A 20483-nucleotide genomic window follows, 5' to 3' on the forward strand; every position below is an offset into this window, starting at 1 on the left:
CACCCAATTTCTGCACGCCGGGCTCCGCGCGGCTGCTCTCCCGCAGCCCCCGGCTGTCCCAGCACCCCGCTCCTCCCGCACTGCCCCTGGCCCCGCTCCTCCCGCACCGCCCCCGGTCCCGCACCGCCCCCGCCCCGCCCGCGGCGGGACCGCCCGGCCCGGGGCGTCGCGGGAGCGGCTGCAGCAACAGGTGCGGCCAGGCGGGACCACGGCCGAACCGAACCGAACCGAACCGAACCGAACCGGCACCGGCACCGGCACCGGCACCGGCACCGCACCTACAGCCCGAGCGAAGCCGAGCCGCCCTGGCCGAGCCGGTAAGCGACCCCCGGGCTCCGGGGCAGCGGGGGCGGAGGGGTCCCGGGAGGGAGGGCAGAGCATCACCCCCGCACACCCCGGACCCTGAGGGGCTCCCGGAGCCCTTCCACGCGGTGGGAACCGGCGTGGCGTCCTTGTCCCCCCGGAGAGACCGAGCTGGCAGAGCCCGGTAGATTTTGCAGGGCCAGAGGGAATCCCGGGAAGCCCAATTTCATCTCCTCGGCAGAATCCACTGCTGAGGGCAGGGCTGCGGGCAAAGGTGCGGACAGCGTCGTTCAGGTGTGAGCATCCCTCGGGTGTGAGCATCCCTCGGGTATGAGCATCCCTCGGGTGTGAGCATCCCTCGGGTGTGAGCATCCCTCGGGTGTGAGCATCCCTCGGGTGTGAGCATCCCTCGGGTATGAGCATCCCTCGGGTGTGAGCATCCCTCGGGTATGAGCATCCCTCTGTGGTACACCTGAGGGATGATGCTGCTACCAGCAGAAGGATTCTGGTACCAGAGGGACACAACTTGGTGTCCATAATGACATCACATGGGACATTTCATTTCCATGAGAAAGGTTCCCTTGGCCTCCCAGACCTCCCCTCCATGAGGATCTCTTCTCCCAGGCTGGCCAAGGTAGGAGGAGGGACATGAGCAGCACCAAAGGCAGAGGAAATGTGTCCCACCTAGCTCACCTCCTGCCTTGCCCCTTTCAGTGCTGGGGCGTCCTTTCGGGCTCCTACATCACCCCTTTCACTGTGCTAGGCAGTGGCTCCTCCCTTCACCTCCCACTCCCAGAGTCAGGCTATCGAATCACACTCTTTGTTTACTTTAGAAAACAAACTCACCTCCAAACACTTCTTTAGTGAAACTCTTGGAAACCTGGCTTGTACCAGCTCACAGACCAGAAGGGAAGGGAAGGGAAGGGAAAGCAAATGAGCTCCACATCTTGTTATTTAAAACCCTGGTGGTGATTAAATCAGTCTGATTATCCTTAGAGTCTGACTCATCATTTTTTTTAAACACTCGGGGTTGGTGAGATAGGAATTTACTGCTGCTGCTCTCCAGCAGCAAACGACTGCATCCCCTCTGGAAACTGGCAGCAGGATGGGGCAGAGGCTCCGGGCCCATCTCCACACCCCATCCTGCAGCTCCCTTTGTCCACCTGGGTGGTCTCTGCAGAGACAGGGGTAGGGGAGCTGGGGCTTCTATTTCTAATTAATCCAAAATTAAGCTGTCCTGGAAAAGATAGCCAGCGTCACTCCACCCTCGTTCTCCAGCCTCATGAGCCCAGCCTCTCACCCCTTTGCCCGGGCACATCACACATGAGCCATTCCCATTGTTCCAGGAAATAACACCCGTCACATCCCCTCCACCCACAGCTTCCCTTGTCCTGCTGCCCAGGAGCTGCTGCCACGCCCGGGGAGCTGCCAGCAGCCATGCTGAGCTGCCTGCCTGCAAGATGACCCTCACCACCACGCCGGCCACCAGAGTGGCCCAGGCTTTCTTCTGCCTCCTGCTCTGCATCCCCTGGGGCAGCTCCTGCCCCCCCAGCTGCCAGTGCACGCAGCGGGCCGGGGCCAAGGCTGTCCTCTGCAGCTCCCAGCACCTGGAGGAGATCCCCAAGGACATCCCCAGAGATGTGGTGTTCCTCAAGCTGGATGCCAACAGCATAACCAGGATCCCCAGCAACGCCTTCAGGCACCTCTCCCACCTGGAGGAGATTGACCTCTCCAGGAATGCCATCGAGAAGATCGACAGGGCAGCTTTCAGAGGGGTGGCGGCCGGGCTGCGGAGCCTCGACCTCTCGGGCAACCGCATCCGCAGCATTCCCAAGGAGGCCCTGCTGGCGCTCAAGGCCCGGCTCCGGCTGGCCAACAACCCTTGGCACTGCGAGTGTGCCTTGCAGGAGGTGCTGTGGGAGGCACGGCTGGACCCCGACTCCGTGCGGGACATCACCTGCCACACGGCCCCGCGCCAGGAGTACGTGGGCAAGCCGCTGCTGCAGGTCCTGGACGCCGGCGCCAACTTCTGCGGCGCGCGGCAGAGGAGCGCGGACGCGGCCGTGCTGGTCACCATGTTCGGCTGGTTCGCCATGCTCGTCGCCTACGTCGTCTGCTACGTGCGCCACAACCGGGAGGGCTCCCGCGGGCACGGGGACCAGCTGAGCTCGCTGCCGAGCGCCCAGGCTCCTGCAGACACCTCCAGCACTGCCCTGTAGTGCTGGGCTGGCTGCCAGCTTCAGCCTTCTTCCCGGGGAGCTGGTGGGCATCAAAGCTTCCCCGCGGGATTCTCCAGTGCTTTCTTCAGCCAAGTGCCACCGATCTCCCCGCCCCGGCGACGCCGGACTGAGCGTGAGCAAACGACATGGGGGAGGGATGCCAGGGACACCCCATGTGGGCCTGTGCATGGTGACCAGGTCCTGGGGACAAACAGCCCCAGCCAGACCCTTTCTCCCTACCAGAGCAATGCAGCCCCACTCACATGCTTGTGGCTGGGGAGAGATGGGCTGTAGGACCAGTGGGTGCAGTGGGTCACTGCAGAGGGGGGGGGTCATCCCATCTTGGCTCCAGTGGGGCATCAGCCTTGCCAAGGGCAGGACATCCTCCCCAAGGTGCCTTGGCAGCCTCTGCCTGCCTCCAGCAATGCACGGGAAACTCCAAAACCTTTGTCTCCTCAATAAAGGCCTGCACTTAGGAAAAGCCCTGAGGGTTTGTGCTGTGCTGGGAGCTGAGTGTCCGTGGAGGGTGGTGGTGTGGTGCTCGTGGTGCTTATCTTAATTCAATCTCTCCCAAAGCAGAGCAACCTAAATTCAATGTACCAGCAGGACTCCCATTAGGTGCCATCCCTTCCCACCTCCAGCTCCCCAGATACATCTGGTCTTGCCTTATCTTGCCCTTCCTCGGGGCTGAATTAGAGTTGTTGCTCACAACTCAGTGATGGAAGCAAATCAAATTCTCCCTTTTCTCACAAGGGAGAAATGATCCTTCTGGCAGAGCCAGCTGCAGCTGCACTGAACAGGGAGAGGAGAGAGGGATGCAGAGGCTCACCCTGCAGCTGTGGACCCTGGAAAGGCTCAGGCTGTGACCCCCAGCCCTTCTTGATGGGGCTGGCACCTCTGGAGCACTCCCCAGTGCCAGGGTGGGTGGCCCAGCTCAGCAGGAAACCTGGCTCTGGGGAAGGCTGAGAGGTGCTCTGGGTGGGGGGAACAGAGGGGCACCCCCTCACCCCAGCACACTCCTGTGCTCAGGGCCACCTCGTCCTCACTGGGCTACCTATGGACATTCAGGGGTGACTTGCTGGGTGAAGGGATGCCTCTGCATTGGGCAGAGCAGCTGGGTTACCCATGTGGGAGAAAGGCTGGGTGCACACAGTTTATTAGAGCTCTGGTTAAGCAAAAGAGTCCCCCAGCAAAGGTGAGGAAAAGAAAAGAGGCCACAGTTTCACGTGAAGCAGGTTTGGGTTTTTCCCCATTCCCGTGGTAGCTGGATGGGTCCAAATGCAAAGCAGGTTTTCTCAGGGGTCCCTACCCCATGCAAAGGTGCCTGGACCAGCAAGGACCAGCACTGGCCCTCGAACACACCAACAGGTCTGAACAAAACACACAACACTTGTTGAGGGAGACCCAACCCAGCCATGGCAGAGCAGGAGGGTGGGCAGGCACCTGTGGCAGTGGCATGAAGGTGACATGAAGAATGGCTGCAATGTCAAACCAGATGGTCCTCAGGAGTGTCACAGCCCCAGGCAGCCAGAGCCAGGCCTGGACACGTTTTTTTCTGCCATTTCTCACGTGTTTACTCCGCTCTGCCATGCACCCATCCCAGCAGCTCATGCTCTGCTCTGCCTCTTCCTTCCCTGGCTTTGTGCAAGCTTTGGCCACAGCTACTAGCGGCTCTGGGTCCCTCCTGGGGACTGCAAATTGCCAAGCATCATGGTCCTGGTAAGCCAGGGGATGCACCTGGCCTCCAGGACCTTAAGTAGGACATGGCTCTGGAGCATGGTGGCAGAGCTTTCCCAGGAGAAACAACCCCCCTGGACAAGGCAGGGAGCCCTGGAGCTCCCCCCTCCTCCTCCTCCCTTCCTGCAGAGCGAACAGCCAGCCACTGCCCAGCTGAGGCTGCAGCCATTCCTGGGCTCTGTGGTCCATCTTCACCTGGCAGCCCAGCTTGCCCTGGAGCTGGCGATGAGCTGAGCGTGTCTCAGCTGCCTCAGGTGGTTTTCAGCTTGAGCACCTTGGAAAGTGGCTCCTTGGCGCTGGAGTAGAGCAGGAAGGAGCCCTCAGCGGTGTGAAACGCCTCCCAGTCTCTACAGCCGACCGTGGGGAGGTGGTGGGCTGCCACGAAGCCTTCGTAGCCTTGCCACCTGCACGGGGAAGGCAGTTAGCTCCTGGGGCACCTGGCACGGGCAGGGGAGCTGAGCCATGGGGCTGCCAGCTCCCATCTCCCTGCTGTGCTTCAGGGTGGGATGGCCCTCACTGGGGCTTCCCATTCCTGCCTGACAACAGGGAACAAGCCTCCTGAAAACAGGGAACAATCCTCCTGAAAATGGGGAGCAATCATCCTGAAAACGGGGAACAAGCCTCCTGAAAACAGGGAGCAATCATCCTGAAAAAAGGGAGCAATCCTCCTGAAAAAAGGGAGCAATCCTCCTGAAAAAAGGGAGCAATCCTCCTGAAAACAGGGAGCAATCCTCCTGAAAACAGGGAGCAATCATCCTGAAAAAAGGGAGCAATCCTCCTGAAAACAGGGAGCAATCCTCCTGAAAACAGGGAGCAGTCATCCCGAAAACAGGGAGCAATCCTCCTGAAAAAGGGGAACAAGCCTCCTGAAAACAGGGAGCAATCCTCCTGAAAACAGGGAGCAATCCTCCTGAAAACAGGGAGCAATCCTCCTGAAAACAGGGAGCAGTCATCCCGAAAACGGGGAACAAGCCTCCTGAAAACAGGGAGCAATCCTCCTGAAAAAAGGGAGCAATCCTCCTGAAAATAGGGAACAAGCCTCCCGAAAACAGGGAGCAATCCTCCTGAAAAAAGGGAGCAATCCTCCCCATCCTCCCTGGGCATTGCCCCGGGCTGTGCCCACGCAGGGTGGCTCCTGCCAGGAGCAGCCCCGAGCCGTGCCTGCCCCCTGCAGTACCTGTAGATGATGCTGTTAACGGAGAAGGTGAAGCCATCGAAGGAGTTCGCCACCACCAGGAAAGAGTCGTCTCCCACCGAGAAGAACTCCCAGTCCAGGGCACTGGGGATGAGAGGAGCAGAGGGGCAGGTGACACGACCCCTGTGTGTCCACCCACCCCGATCTCTGCCACCCTGAGGACACACAGAAAACCCTGCTCTTCCCAGGCTACTCCTGAAAGAAATCCAGCCTCATTCCCAAATCCAGGCCCTTCTCCCAGCTCCCACTGGGATTTGGTGCCAAGGAGCCATCACCCATCACCCTCCCCACCAGTCTCAGTCCCTAGGAGAGTGAAGCCTGCAGGAACCCTCCAGGAGACAAGCAAGTGCAGTTTTAAACTGGAAGAGGAGAGGCCCTGGCACAGGTTGCCCAGAGCAGTTGTGGCCATCCCATCCGTGGAAGTGTCCAAGACCAGGTTGGATGGGACTCGGAGCAACCTGGGATAGTGGAAGGTGTCCCTGCCCATGGGCTTTAAGGTCTCTTCCCACCCAAACCATTCTGGGATTTTATGAGACCTTTGGGTTGCTCAGGGGAAGGACACAGACCTAGGAGCACCCTGAATCCCTGCACAGGTACCTGTAGGTGAGAAGGTCCTGGAATTTCACAAACATCTGGGCTGTGATGTTCAGCTCGTAGATGGAGGAGTTGATGGCATAGAAGTTGGAGGGTGCTGGCATCCCGCTGTCATAGCTGTGGCTGTTGGCAACAGCCAGAAAGACTCTGTCCCCAATGTGAAAAACCTCCCAGTCAGCTGCACCAAATGTCTGCGGGGAAGGCGGCCATGAGAAGCTGGATGTGGCTGCCCTGTCTAAACACAGAGGGGGGACTGAGGAGCAGTGGCCAAGCCTTACCAGGATAGACTGGAAGAGCTGGAAGGAGCCACTGAGCCAGATGTAGATGTGTGAGTAGATCTTAGTGGACGTGCCATTGAATGTGTTAGCTACAGCCAGGAAGGAATATGGCCCGATGGTGAAGAATTCCCAGTCGTAGGCTCCAGAGGTGGGAATGGTCTGGTTGGTTTCAAACAGCCCTGTCCTGGGGTTCCACCTGTATATCACACTGTCTATGTTGTGGTTGTTCCCTGGGGGGAGACAGATGTGCACCATCAGGGAAAGCAATTCCTGCTTTGTGGAGGAAATGACCCCAAAACAGGCTCAGTTACATGAGTATTTACCAGCAGGTCACAAGGCTCTTTGCAAGTGACCTGTTGCTCCCCAGGCAGTAGCCAAAGAGATTCTCCATCCGTACTGAAGGCCCCCTCCATCCCCACCGAGTGTCTCCATCCCTAGAGCCTCCATCCCATGGAACACACCAACAGCTTGTCCAAGTGCACAGCAGCAGCTTTGTGGCAGCCCTGGCAGAGGAGGGACAGGCACAAGCAGCACTCCAGAAGCTTCCTGCCAGCATCCCAGGGTGGACAAGCTCTGCTGGCAGTCCCATGGGGTGGCCCTATGCCACAGCACACGTCACAGTTGAGATGGCCACAACACACAGAGTATCACCACACAAATTCAGAAAGCTTCAACCCATACAGAATAACACCACATCAGAAGGCTTCAAGTGTCTGCCATTTCTGTTCTTTAGCCCAACCTTTTATCCCCTCACGTTGATGCAGTGCCCCTGTGAGCCTCCTGCTCCCTTTGGTGGTTGCTCAGTGCCCCTGGGCACTCCCTGGCTCATTGTGTCAGTGCTTTTCACAGCTGTAGCCACTGGGGATGAGGCTCAGCCCCACTCCCAATCACCACAAACTGTGTGCCTACATCCCTAAGCTCCTGACATTTGGGGCTTCCCCTCTGCCCTAAGGCACATGCTTCATCCAGCTCCTGGGCTCTGCTCAAGCATCTCCACCTCATGCCTGTGTGGGACCCAGCAGGCTTTAAATCCTCAATGCAACAAGGACTTGGGCAAAGAAAGGCTGCAGAAAGAGTGGGAATGGCCACATGGATAAGTGGCAGCTCCTCAGGGACTGAACTTCCAGTCCCCTCTAAGGGAAACATCCCCAGTTTGGCTTGGCCATGATGGTCTCAACCCCTGTGTGATGTGCATGGCCGGCAAAGGGACCACACTGCCACATGGGAAAGTCTCATCCAAAGTGGTCCTGATGGAGTCCAACAGGTGACACGGGGACGTTCCAGCCCAGCCCACAGGTGCCAGGGAACCTGCTGCCAGCTCTGAGCCTGGTGCCAGAGGCACTGATGCCCCCTGAGGCAGCCCTGGTGGCAGGGAAGGAGCCACTGGCCATCATCTGCGTCCCACAGAGCCAGGGCTGTGCTGCCAACCAAGGGCTGCACGTCCCAGCCCAGAACAGCTGCCTGAGGAGGGGAATGAGGCTGGATCGTGTCTAAAGGTATCCAGGGAGGGATGTCAGCTGGCTCTCTCTGAGTTTCCTGCGTGCCCACAAGGCCGAGGATCTGGCCTCACAAAAGGCTCCACCTGTGGCACTACCAAGTTATGTAATACTGGGGATAAAAATGAGAAGAAGCAGAAAGATCCAGCACAGACACCATCCCCACTCACGTCCTTGTCCCCTGCAGTCAGAAACCCAGAGGGTGACTGTGTCAGCCACTTCCCCAAAAGCTTTTTTCTCCTCTGCAAGGCTCTGGGTGTCCTGGGGGAGCCCAGGCTGGCAGCTGAGTGCTCACCTCCCCTGCACTCATTCTGCCTGCCAGGGCCCCAGCCACCACCCCGCAGGCAGCACGGAGGGCTGGTACCTTCTCTGTGGTTGACCACAGCCAGGAAAGCCTCTCCCTCGATGGCAAAGGCCTCCCAGTCCCTGGCGCTGTGCGTGGCGATCCGCTGGTGCGCCAGGAACTTCGCTTTCCTGCGGCTCCACTTGAAGATCACAGAGAACTCCTGACCCCTCTCATTCTGCTCAAAATTCGCCACTGCCAGGAAGATCTGGAAAAGGAAAAGCCAGGATGGCTTGGTTTTCTCCTCTCAAAGGAGCATGGGCAAGAAAATGCAGGGGGAAGTGGGATGGAGGTGGCTGGTGTGGGACAAGATGGCCCTGGCTGGGGTCCTTGAGGTGTCCCCAAGCAGCACAAAGTGGGGACAGGGACCCGATGGCCTGTGGGGGTCCTTGTGCACGGCAGGGGCACAACTGGCAGCCAGGAGCTCTTAGACAAGGAGAGGCAGAGCTGAGATGTCTGCACTGACGCCCTCCAGCCCCAGGAATGGGGAGCTTGGACACAAAATGCACTGGGGATGGAGGGAGGTTCAGCTGAAAAACCCTCCTGTAAGCAAAGGCGGTTCAAACAAAAAAAGGCAAGCGTGATAATGATAACAATGACAATAACTATAACAATTCCCTGAGACAAAACATTTCCCACACCAAGAAACCCCTGCGAAAGTGTAGAGACAAGAGTGGTGCAGCAGAGATGGCCAAGTGCAAGGCAGAGAGCAGATCCCAGCTCTGTCATGTTGGCTCTGTGCCACTGCAGTGTCCTTCAGATGGAGCAGCAGAGATTATGCCCCACTTTGGGCCACACAGAGGCACAGGGCCACAGCCCACAGTGAGGAAAGAGTCAGTGGGGCTGTCTCCTGCCTCCTGGCCTGTACAGCACCAGGGCTTTGTTCAGCCAAGGTGTAGCCACCCCCAGGGACAGGGCTGTGCTGGGCTGTCCCCCTGTCCCCCCACAAAAGCTGAATCCCCAGCTCTGTTCTCTCTGCAAGCACCAGTCCAGGGACCCCTTTTGGGACATCTCCAGAAACAGCTTCAGTGGGAAGAGAAACACCCTGGGGACAAAGCCAGGATGGGTCATGGCAGAGGGGGAACAATCCCAGCTTCCCTGGGAGCCCTGCACGGAGCTGGCTCTCAGCAGATGGCTTTCCTGGGGTTCCTCCAAAGTGACAAGCAGCTTCCCAGGGAGAGGAACCAGGCAAATCCTCTGCTCAAGCCCCAAGACAGATTGCCCAGGGGAGAAGAGGTAGTTCTGAAGTCCTGGAATAATTTAAAAGCAAGAGAGTTTAAAAATGCAGCAGGTTGGACTCAGTGGGTCTCGAGAGGGAACTGCAGGCCCTGATGGCTCTTTTAAGACCCCAGGAGATCTCTGAGATGCAGTTAACTACACTCTCTAAACCACACCCAAGGCTCCGGGCTCAGAGAATCCAGTGTTGGGCAACTGCAGTTTAACGTACTGAACCATGGGGGCACCTTCCCGGCAGACTCACCTTCTTCCCAATGGTGAAATACTTCCAGGACTGAGCCTGGTGGGTGGGGATGTTCTGGTAGTGCACAAACTTCCCGTCGGTCCACCTGTAGATGGCCGATCCCGGGGGCGTGAGCCGGTTGGCCATGGCTGCAAACAGCCCCACCTTTGGGATGCTGAACACCTCAATGCCCATTGTCTCCGAGTTGGTCACCAGGTTCTGGTGCTCCTCCACGTAGTCCAGCCTGTGTTGGACTGGGAGCCCACAAAAAAAAAGAGGGATGAGGTTAAAACCAGGTAATTTTAGCTGGAGAGCAGCCCCACGAGGGCTGGCTCGGTGGCACCAGCTGCTGTGCAGAGCTTTGTGGGGAAAATGAAGGTTCTGGCGACACTGGGGGTGAAGGGCCAAAGCAGGGGTGCTAAGAGGCTGACTGCAGCACATCCAGCCCCATCCAGCCCTGCCTGTTTTCCAGCAGAGAGCAGAGCTGTGTCCTCTGGGAGCAGGAAAGAGCCCCCCGCCACGGATTTTGACCACTTCGATATATTTATCCTCAAGAGAAAAAGGAGGAGATGACAGCAGGAGAGGTTAGAGAAGACTAAGATGGAATTCATGGCAGAAATTGGAGCAGAAACCTCCAGAGTAGTCCCGATGGCAGATGGATGGGCACTGGAAGGGACAAATGGCAGAAGGGGCAGTGTTGGTGGCACCAAGGGGCACAGGGCAGTAAGACCCCAGCACGAGCTCTCCTTGGGGAAACAAGGACACCGTGCCAATCCTGATGACTTCCAGAGGCAGGGAAGGATAGGGGGTCCAGTCACTGCCAGCTGCTGTGGGGAACAAATGGCTCATCCAAACCCACCCTGAGGGTATCAGCAGAAGAAAATGCTGGGGGAGGAGGGAAGGGAAGGACAGTTCAGTCAGAGACATATCCCATCCTCCATGTCCTCTCCAGGGATCCTGGGAAGACAGCCTGGAGTGAGTGAGAGTGCCAGTGGATGAAATCCACGTCATGACTGAAGAACACCCATCCAGCCCAGGCTCTGGCTGCCTTTCCCACCTTGGTACTCCCACTGTTTTCCTTACAAAGCGTCCCACCAGAGCCCGGACGACACTGGGATCTGTGTCTGCCGCCCTTCCAATCACCCCCAGTATTTCTGGCAGCTGAAATACTTACCTACTTACACTTTCCCCTTATCCATCCCACAAATGCTTCAGCGCTGGGGCAGCACCCCAACACCCTGAGCATGGCTCTCCGTGGGGTGAGCTGTCCTGCTCAGACAGAACAGGAGCTCATCCTGCCCAGAAAATTCCCAGGAGGGACAGATCGTGTGGAGAAGGTGGAGGGACCACAGAGACTCTTGAATCCAGAGGTGCTCTGGAAGCATCACGGGCACCAAGAGCAAAGCAAAGCCTGGCCAAGCAGAGGAGAGACAGAGGGACACCCCAGCCCCACACTGCTGCTGATTCCCATCCCAAAGTGGTCTCCAGGGCAAATCTCTGCTGCTGCAAGGGTCTCCTCCTCTCCCCAAGAGTGCCAGAACCTCCCCAGGGGTACCTTCCAGCATGGAGACCCAGGTGCTGCCGTTGCAGAGGTACAGCCCTCGCCGGGAGGCGTTGAACCAGAACTGAGCCTTCTCCTGCTTGGAGCAGCGTGGCCGGGCCCCCAGGGTCACCTTCATGTCAGCCTCTGGGCACGGAGAGGAGCCAGGCAGGAGCCTCTTAGTGCACACAGCGGAGAGCAGAGGCAGGAGGGGCCAATGTCCTGGCCTCATCCTGGTGATGGGCATCAGGCAGTGGGGAAAATGGAATCCCAGCACAAATCTGGGAAGCCACAGACTGAAGCAACCCAGTCTGTGTGAGACCACTGACACGAGCCCAGGGACCCAGGCAGGGCCACCCTGTCTATCCAGGGAGATTTTAGACAGGGATCCCAACACACACATTGAAAACCAGAGAGTGCTGGGAGCACCCTCCTCCCCTCTGCTCCTGCTTGGTTCCCAGCCCCATGCAAAGACCCCTCCTGACAGAGGGAGGGGGCCAGCAGAGCCCCAGGGGGCACTGACCGTAGGGGTATTTGAGCACCTCGTTGCTCACTGGCCTCGCAGGGACATCCTGGAGGACACTGGGGACAGAGAGCGTTGCTACTTTGAAGTTCACGGCGTGGCACATCCGGGGGGTGGCATCAGCTCCTGGCAGCAGGACAAGCTGTCTCAGCAAGCCCTGGGAAAGCGGGAGCAGAGGGATGGAGACCAAGTCCCACAAGATCACAGAATGGGAACTGCAGGTAATCAATGCCTTGGATTTCCTGCCTGAGTTCTGCTTGTTGCTCTCCCTCCTGGGATGCAGAAGTGTCCATGAGATTCATGCACCTCTGTCAGAGCCCAGGTGCCGAGCTGGGGCAATCTAACAGCTGATGTCAGGGGAGCACTGGCACGGGGCTTGGAGCAGCTGCCTTGCAGTGCCTCCACACGGGAAGGACACACAGCCACCTCTGCCTCCTGTGCTGTGGCCCAAGCCCTGCCAGCGTAGGGGACTGAGAGAGGGCTGTGGGCCATCCCGTGGCCAGCCACGAGCACCCCTGAGCCCACCTGGGCACCCCACACCACGGGGCACCTACCGTGAACACGCCTTTCCTCCTCCGCCGGTTGCCCAGGTAGAAGCTGGCTCTCCTCACCGACAGCGAGGCTGGAAATGGTGTCTCCACCACCCTGGGGATGGGCAGAGAAGAGGTTTCACAGAAGAGGACAATTTCACAGCATCTACCGGTGGCCAGAGGCGATGCTGGTGGAGGGACATCACCCTGCCCACCCTCCCAGCGCTGCCCCAACCTACACATCCTTGGGGATGCTGCAGTCCACGGTCAAGGAGAAGGACTGTCCGGAGACAGCCAGGATGAGCGTGTGCCACTGGTTGTCGGAGAGGGACACGTTGGGGAAGGTGACTCGGGTCTGCCAGCCGCCGGCGCGCTCCTGGCTCCAGAAGAGGAAGTGCAGCTTGTCGGGGGCGTAGCGCAGCCCCACCAGCACGCTGGGGCTGTCCTCCACCATCAGCGTGAAGATGTACTCGTTCCTCTGCGGGAGGGCAGCGGCTGGCACCGGCGGGGCCGCGCCGTGCCCGCACCGTGCCCGCACCGTGCCTGGCCGTGCCAGGCTGTGCCCGCACCGTGCCCGCACCGTGTCCGGCCATGCCCGCACCGTGCCCGCACAGTGCCCGACCATGCCCGCACCGTGCCTGGCCATGCCCGCACCGTGCCCACACCGTGCCAGGCCGTGCCCGCACCGTGCCCGGCCATGCCCGCACCGTGCCCGCACCGTGCCGTGACCGTACCGTGCCTGGCCGTGCCAGGCCGTGCCCGCACCGTGCCCGGCCGTGCCCGCACCATGCCCGCACCGTGCCCGCACCATGCCCGCACCGTGCCCACACCGTGCCCGCACCGTGCCCGGCCATGCCAGGCAGTGCCCGCACCGTGCCCGCACCGTGCCCGTACCGTGTCCGACCATGCCCGCACCGTGCCCGCACCGTGCCCGCACCGTGCCCGGCCATGCCCGCACCGTGCCCGCACCGTGCCCGCACCGTGCCCGCACCGTGCCCGCACCGTGCCCGGCCGTGCCCACCTTGGCGGGGCGGCGGCGCGCCCGCAGCGTGGCGATGATGGAGAACTCCTCGGGGAAGCGGTCGCAGTGGATGAAGAGCCGCGAGGCGGGGAAGCCCAGGGCGCGGGGCCGTGCGGGGGACAGCTGGAAGCCGCGCACCCCCTGCACCTGGAAGACCCGCATGCCCCGGGCCAGCCCCCCGGCCGGCACCGCCTCCGAGAGGATGTCCAGCGGGCGCAGGTCTGTGCCAAGAGACAGCGGAGTCATTGAGCCCGCCCTGTCCCGCTGTGGGATGCGGGACCCCGGCGCTGGGACCTCGCCTGGGGGTGCCCCGAGCCCCCGCTCCAGGGCCAGAGGCAAGATTTGCCCTTCAGACACAAGGTTGGCATCTCCATCGCCACACCGAGTGTGCAGAACCGCGTCGCTGATGCAGCTCTGAATGCTGCCACTGGAGCTGGGACCTGCCAGCCGGGCTGCCAGCAGCTCCCTCGGGATCCAGCGGCACCAGCAGCCGGAGCCAGGAGAGCAGGCAGGGATCCGGTCCCACGGACTGCTCTCAGGGCAGCCACCCGTCCCCATCTCTGTCCGCAGGGCAGCGGGGACAGCTCCACCCCTCCAGTCCCGTTCAGGCTCTCCCAACCCAGCCCTAATTGCACACACGCACACGCACTCTCCCAGCAGGCACCAAAACCACTCATTATAAATAATTACCCTCTCCCCAGAGAAGAGAACGCCGTGCCCAGCCCCAGGGCATCGCCCGGTGAGAGTACACAGCACAACAGCACCAGAAAGTGCCACCCCACGGAGCACTGCCAGCTCCAAACATCTCGGCACAGGAAGGGCTGGAGCAGCCGTGGGGACTTCTCCGACCTTCCTGGCCTCGGACCCTCCTGGTTTTATTTTTGAACGCTTTTCTAGCAGAGAAGAGAGATGGTGCCCAAGAGATGAAGCAGCACTTGGCTACACTAAAACAGCCCTGATTCTGTCCCACCCCGCTGAGACCCGGCCTTTAGCTCCAATTTGTACTAATAAATCCGGGCTGCTGGGGCACAGCGGGAAGGCTGGGAAGGAGGGAGCTGCGAGCAAGGCTGGGCTGTGTGAATCCAAACCAGCTGGAGAAGGGAAGCGCTTCCTCCAGACACGCCTGGCCAGCCCGGTTCCAGGTGGGCACAGCAAGGAGGAGTCTGCTCATGTGGCTCTATCCAGACCAGAGCAGGGAGATAGGTGAGGTCCTGCCCACCCTGGCAGCCCTGTGTGCCCCCCTGCCCGCCCCACTGCTGGTTTAAGCTGTTCCTAAAGCAAAATCTTGGTGGGGGAGTTTTAACTGGAATAGCTAATTTCAAAAATGTATCACTCGGGCAACGGCCAGTTCCTGTTTTTCCCAGCAAAAAGTACAAGCTGAACTCAGACTTGGATTTGCTGGGGGTTTAGGAGCCCCCAGTTGCCCTTGAGGTGGTGAGGATGAGATTGGGGGAGAGCTCAGCAGGGACGGGAGGTGGTGTGCCAGGAAGGGGCCAAGCCCTAAAACCAAACCCAAATCCCTAAACCCAAAGATGTGCCTCCCACATCCATCGCTGCTAAGGCTGGCAGAGCAGCTGGGGTGCTCCAGCCCAGTTTGGGCAGCACAGGTGGTGTCAGGGGGTCTCGTGCTGGGGGCCCCAGGATGATGCTGGAGCCTTGGCACCCCCAGGATCCCTCCAGCCAAGGCTGCTTGGGGACAGCAGGGACATTCCCAGAGAGATTGGAGCGCCTCAGCGAAGAGGCAGTGGGCAGAAACTCTCCAATCTCTCCCTGGTTTTCTTCTCACATCACCTGGGCTGTAACAAAAAGCGAATACAATTGCCATCAAACCGGGACAATCCGTAAGCACGCAGAGCTTGGGCCCAAGCTGCCCCAAAAACTGAGCTCAGGCTTCGCTGCCCACCCAGCGCTGGCACGGGGATGGGATGGCAGAGCCAGGGCAGGGAGATGCTCTTTGCTCGGGAAATGACACTGGAGCTGCCGATGGCAGAGCCAGGGCAGGGAGATGCTCTGTGGCTCGGGAAATGACACTGGAGCTGCCGATGGCAGAGCCAGGGCAGGGAGATGCTCTGTGGCTCGGGAAATGACACTGGAGCTGCCGATGGCAGAGCCAGGGCAGGGAGATGCTCTGTGGCTCGGGAAATGACACTGGAGCTGCCGATGGCAGAGCCAGGGCAGGGAGATGCTCTGTGGCTCGGGAAATGACACTGGAGCTGCCGGCTCCCGGCCGGGACAGGAGGGACTTTCCAGGGGGACTTCACGGCTCTTTTCTCCTTCTTCCAGTCCTTCCCCTGCCCTCCCTGTGCCTCCAGCAGAACCTGGGACACGCTTGTGTGCAGCAGGGGCACAGCTCTCCCCGCAGCTCCCACAGGGCCGGCTGCTCCCATTCGGAGCACAGGAATGACCCCACACCCTGCCACACCACCGGGGCCGGGCTGCCAGCGAGGGGTGACCCACGCGGGGCTCGGCACAGCTTCTGGGGGCGGCGTGGGGAGCAGCCCAGCCGCGGGGCAGCAGTGCCCGGCGTGGGTCAGCCCCTGCCCCGGAGGTGCCCCCCGCCCTCCGCTCCTACCTGTGCAGTGCTGCCACGTCCTGCCGGCCCGCACCGAGCCCCCGCCGCCGGCCCAGCGCAGCAGAACCACCCAGAGCAGCAGTGGCACCGACATCGGGCTCTGCCCTGGGGGGTCCATCCACCGGGACCCCCCCGCTGCCGCCGCCGCCGCCGCTGCCCCGGCTCAGCGCCCCGGGGGCTCCGCACCGGGATCCCCCCCCGGAGCCCCGGCAGCGCTCCGTCCTGCCCGGGGCCGTGTCAGCACCCCGGGCTGCTGCAGCCCGGCTCTCTGCCCATGCTGGGCGTGGGCATCGCCCCCGGGGCACGGCCGGGGGTCCCGGGGCGGCGGCCGAGGCAGTGCCGGCTGCAGCCTGCACACAGACATTTAAATGAGAGGTCGGTGCTGGGAGAGGAGGAGTCCCGGCTCCTCCGAGAGCTTTTATCTTTTGCCCAACCCTCTGGAAGGCGGCTTTGGGGAGGGATTTTTTAATTATTTTTCTTTTTTTTTTTTCTTTTTTTTTTTTTATTTTTTTGCTTGCTTTCTTTGCTTCCTTTCATTTTTGGTGATTCATTTTTCTGTGCTCACATGGGAGTAGGTGCGAGATTCACCCCTGCCTGGAGAAAACTGGGTGGGAACCCTCCTGCCCACTAAATGCATTGGTTTTCAGCTTGTATTGGATGAGAGGTCCGCTGACCCCTCTGGACCACTCCACCGTTGCCAGATCCCAAAAACTGCATATTTCTCCCCCAATATTGTCCCAGGCAGGTGATGCACATCCCATGCCCCAGGCCAGGCTCCATCCCAAGGGCTGGCCACCAGACCCACAAAAATGCCACCGATTCAGAAAGCCTCCAGGTTCTGCTGTTCCAAGGGAAGCACCAGCAGTGGGGAATCTCCCTGCACACAGTGAGCTCTGCTGGGCTCCACCAGCCACAGAATGAGTCTCTTCCATTCCCCAAACAATTGAAACAGGCTCCCACCCCCCTCGTCCCCACAGCCTTCCTGCAAGGCGAGCGCTAGAATAGAAAGCGGATGGCGAGGACCAAACGCCAAAAATTGTGTCGCAAACTGGGGGTTTTGTCAGCGAGGAAGAGCCAGAGCTGGACCCGCAGCCATGTTCGCTGTCAGTCTGTCCTCACCCCAAAATCAGCCGTGCTGGGACTGAGAGTGCAGCCCGAGGAGTGCAACCCATGCCCACACCTCGGTCCCAAATGCCAAGAGGAGCTGTTCTGAGCCCCACGAAGCCCAAGACACCGGAACGTTGGTGCCTCTGTCTCAGAGCCTGGAGAGTGGCTGTGTGCCTGCCCAGCAGCCCTAGCAGAGCTGCATGGAGCTCCCCCTCCTAACAACCTCCCTTTGGGCATCCCCCTAATTAGGGTTCTACCTGGATCGTGCTTAAACAGAGCTTAAACTCTCTGCAATAGGTAAGGCACTGCTGTCTCCTCATCCTCATGCTAGGGATGGTGTCCAGTGGCACAGCCATAACCAAACCTGGGGGTCCCAAATGGCAGGTGGGGGTCCTGAATGGCACCTGGGAGTTCCAAATGGCAGCCCTGAATGGCGGCTGCTGGAGGTGAACACAAGCGATGAAGGAGGACAAACGATCCCATCTCCCCTGACAGGCACAGTGCCCCCCAATACTCCTCACAGCCTTGAGGAAACCCACCAGGACTGGGACTGGGAGCAGTCACCTCACTGGAACCCCAGGCCATGGGAAGATGGAGACTGGTGCTCCAAGCATGTCTGGCAGAGAGGTGGTGCATTGGAAGGGAGGCTCCCGTCAGGTTGGAGCTGGGGAAGGCATCACAAACAAGAATCAGAGCCACCACATTTCCCAGGGCTGCACACATGTGTCAAGTTAAGCGTGGATTTGGGAGCTGGCAGAACTGCCCTGAGCAGGGGATGGATTTGGGGAAGGCTCCTGCTGAGGCTCTGCAAGGGTCCAGGGAGGGAGGGAAACTCCTGGCAGAGGTTCCGAGTCCATTGGTTTTCCAAAGCGGATGCAGTTACCTTTCAGTGCTTTCTTGGCCAAAAAAAAAATAGTCAGTGGGGACATCTTCAGAGCCAAGAACACAGCTGTGGGTGCCCCCTCGAGACACAGGGAGATCTGTGGACTTCCAGGCAAGAGGTGGAGGGACTGAAGCCCCCACCGATGAGCACAGAGGACATGGTGGGCTCAGGCTGCTGTTCAGCCACGTTAATGAACAGTCTCCAGGTGAGGACAGGGACGTTGCAGGTCCTCAGGGTTTTCCCCTTCACTGGGTTAGGGATGCTGGCGTGGCAGAAGATGGTGGAGTGGCTTGGCCAGTGGCCGGCGCTTTCCTCCCTGTCTGGGGAACCGAGCTGTGATGTGAAGTAAGGACAGGGACACATCGCTCCCCGCTGTCACTCTGGGACCGGGACCTGCTCTGTGTCCCCAGGACAGTAGGAAGTGGTCTGCAAAATAGCTCCTAAGCACACAGGCACACATTCCTGTGTGCAGAAGCAAACACGAGGGGATGAAATAAGAGACAAACAGTGAGACGTTTGCCTAATTCGCATGGGGCGTAAATAAAACCATGTGGTGGCTCCGAACAAAACGATCCTTGGATTGTCACCAGAAAGGTTTGGCCATCCCTGGGTTAGGAAAGGTTGAGAAACCCATCTGTAGGCAATCCATTGCAAGCAGAGCTTTCACACAGGGGACAGTGTGAGGAGGGCACCTCATCAACGCCAGGGACCGCTGGACCCTGCACACGGGGGAACGTTCCTGCTCTTCCAAGGCTGTAACTCATTCCTTATTATTTGCAGACACAAAGCCGTGTTTCAGGGCTTCATGCCTTACTCATTTCAGCCTTTATTCCTGACATCTGTATGTAATCAGAGAATGCTTTAGGTTGGAAAAGACCTCGAAGTCCGTCAAGTATTTTTCCCTGATGCAGCGCAGGCATCAGCAAGGGCAAAGCTTTGAGGGACCTCATAAGTAACTGATGGACACAAGCCCATCCCATGGTGTCCCCAACTTTTGTCTACCCTCCTGCCTGCACCAGCAGGGCCAGCAGAGCCTGCCACACTCGCATCCATGGGGATAGAGCTGGAGGTCAGTGATGAGTACATGGAGCTGGTCTCACCTGTGTGAGCAGCAGGGTGGACATCAGCCCTCTAGTATCAGTCATGAAGGGGATGGGGGGAATTTTCTCAGAGTGACATCCCAGATCGCAGTTCCCCAAACCACAGTTTGGGTTCAACAACTGGAACAACTTCCCCCGGATGGTGGGATGAGGTCTCCATCCTCAGCCACTTCCAAGGCTCCTCCCTTGTCACCTCTGCCCTTTCATCCAGGCTGAAAAATCTTCCCTGTGTTTCCTGGAGCAATTTCAGCCCCCTGAGTCCAACCCACCATCATGAAGCAGAGTTCTGGCAAGAGATCTCCACACCAGGAAACCTGTCAGCATTGTACAGAAGCGCAAATGTCTTTAACCCCAACACCTTTCAAAAGCTGAATTCCCAGATGTTTTGGAGAGGTTCTGCCAGGAAAAGTTTTGTGAAAGACTATGAGGATTGCAAAATGCACCGTTTTTAGGAAAACCACCACAAAAAAGCGCACAAAGCCGCCCCAGTGCAGCAAGTCCTGCTGCCAGCTTCCCAGCATGGAGCTGCCTTTGGGAGCAATCCCTGCCAGGCGGTGGCGAGCCACCAGCATCGCTCCTGTCCCAGAGCCCTCCATGGCCTCACACCCACTGCCAGCCTCGGGGAATGAAGGAGCCAGGAGCTCCCAGCCAGCTCTGGCCATGGCAGCAGGCAATGGGCTGCAGCCCATGTGCCTGTCCAGGCAGCCAGGAGGAAGCTGAGCATCCTTCCCTGCATTTGGAGGACACATGGCAGCTGAGCTGGCAGGCTCTGAAAAGGCTTCAGAAAGCAGACACTTAACTTTCACCAGCACAAGGGAAGACAGACTTTGAGACCACGCTTCCACACCGGAGCTGTTTCGGATGGGACTGTGCAGCACCCACAGCTGCATCTCCCCTCATTTCGCCCTGCATGAGACCAGTAACTCTTCACTATTGCCTGTGCTTGTCGATGTAGTTGTTTTAATTTTTGTCACATTCCCACAGTGTGCCCAAACCCGTTGAAGAAGCTGAGCCACCTCCCCACAGCCGCAGGATCCCCAGACTCACCACTTTCCAGTAAGGCAGCTCTTATGGATGGACAGTATCCAACACAGGCAACTGTGGGAACAGTGCTCTGGGTATTTTCTGTAGATCTCAGGTCTACACGGAGGCAAAAGAGCAGGACAGGGGCTTACAGGTCACTTGGTGGTGCAGGAGATCCAGGAGCCCTGCCTGGATCCACTGCTCCACCTGCACTGGGAAAATTCTGCTTGGCTTGGAGCTCAGCTGAGATCTCTCCACAAAGGGAATAAACAGTGTTCCAGAGGCCAAGGGGAAGGAGGCAACATTCATGTTCCATGCTCACTGCCTGTGCTTTAATCTCCTTCAGCAACTTCAGCAATCTCCTTCTTGTCCCAACACCCAGGGTTGTGCAGAGCAGCTGGGGTTTTGGAACCCCAGCTTTGGGGGTTTTGGAATTTGAGCTTTCCTTTCAGGATCAGCAGCTCAGCAGGCTGAACATGCACACTCAGGGGCTCTCTGTGGGGAACTGTCAGCTTGGCCAAGCAAACGCCATGCCAAGTGCTCTGTGCTGACTGTTGCCC

At 59.2% G+C, this 20483-nt stretch overlaps 2 protein-coding genes across 4 annotated transcripts; one reads left to right on the plus strand and one right to left on the minus strand.

Moving 5' to 3' along the window:
* Positions 1 to 218: 218 nt before the first annotated feature.
* On the plus strand, positions 219 to 3003 carry LRRC3 (leucine rich repeat containing 3). Its single transcript, XM_072933446.1, has 2 exons — positions 219 to 317; positions 1684 to 3003. Exon 2 carries the CDS (start codon positions 1764 to 1766, stop codon positions 2520 to 2522), a length of 759 nt encoding a protein of 252 aa, XP_072789547.1. The 5' UTR covers positions 219 to 317; positions 1684 to 1763; the 3' UTR covers positions 2523 to 3003.
* Positions 3004 to 3662: 659 nt separating this feature from the next.
* Positions 3663 to 19857, minus strand: TSPEAR (thrombospondin type laminin G domain and EAR repeats). 3 transcript variants are annotated; one of them, XM_002191938.5, is made up of 12 exons: positions 15811 to 19857; positions 13239 to 13459; positions 12457 to 12695; positions 12242 to 12332; positions 11688 to 11844; positions 11180 to 11311; positions 9646 to 9878; positions 8187 to 8373; positions 6327 to 6556; positions 6052 to 6239; positions 5437 to 5538; positions 3663 to 4663 (listed from the first exon to the last, which is right to left on the minus strand). In XM_002191938.5, exons 1-12 carry the CDS (start codon positions 15926 to 15928, stop codon positions 4510 to 4512), a joined length of 2052 nt encoding a protein of 683 aa, XP_002191974.3. In that variant the 5' UTR covers positions 15929 to 19857; the 3' UTR covers positions 3663 to 4509. The 3 variants fall into 3 exon arrangements, with proteins under 3 accessions (XP_002191974.3, XP_030136295.4, XP_030136296.4); XM_030280435.4 differs by lacking the exon at positions 15811 to 19857 and having other exon boundaries at positions 13239 to 15268; XM_030280436.4 differs by lacking the exons at positions 11180 to 11311; positions 15811 to 19857 and having other exon boundaries at positions 13239 to 15268.
* Between the last annotated feature and the right edge of the window lie 626 nt (positions 19858 to 20483).

Source organism: Taeniopygia guttata, chromosome 9 (genome assembly GCF_048771995.1).
Source record: "Taeniopygia guttata chromosome 9, bTaeGut7.mat, whole genome shotgun sequence".
Classification (NCBI taxonomy): Eukaryota; Metazoa; Chordata; class Aves; order Passeriformes; family Estrildidae; genus Taeniopygia; species Taeniopygia guttata.

What these genes read in the sequence shown, in the direction of transcription:
- LRRC3 (XM_072933446.1), top strand. Translation starts at nt 1,764, where the DNA reads ATGACCCTCACCACCACGCCGGCCACCAGAGTGGCCCAGGCTTTCTTC.
- TSPEAR (XM_030280435.4), bottom strand. Translation starts at nt 13,796, where the DNA reads ATGGGGACGGGTGGCTGCCCTGAGAGCAGTCCGTGGGACCGGATCCCT. An exon ending in CTGGGTCTCCATGCTGGAAG is followed by an intron (nt 9,879 to 11,179) that starts GTACCCCTGGGG and finishes GTGGGCTCCCAG; the next exon opens with TCCAACACAGGCTGGACTAC. An exon ending in CAGGACCTTCTCACCTACAG is followed by an intron (nt 5,539 to 6,051) that starts GTACCTGTGCAG and finishes TCTCATCCCCAG; the next exon opens with TGCCCTGGACTGGGAGTTCT.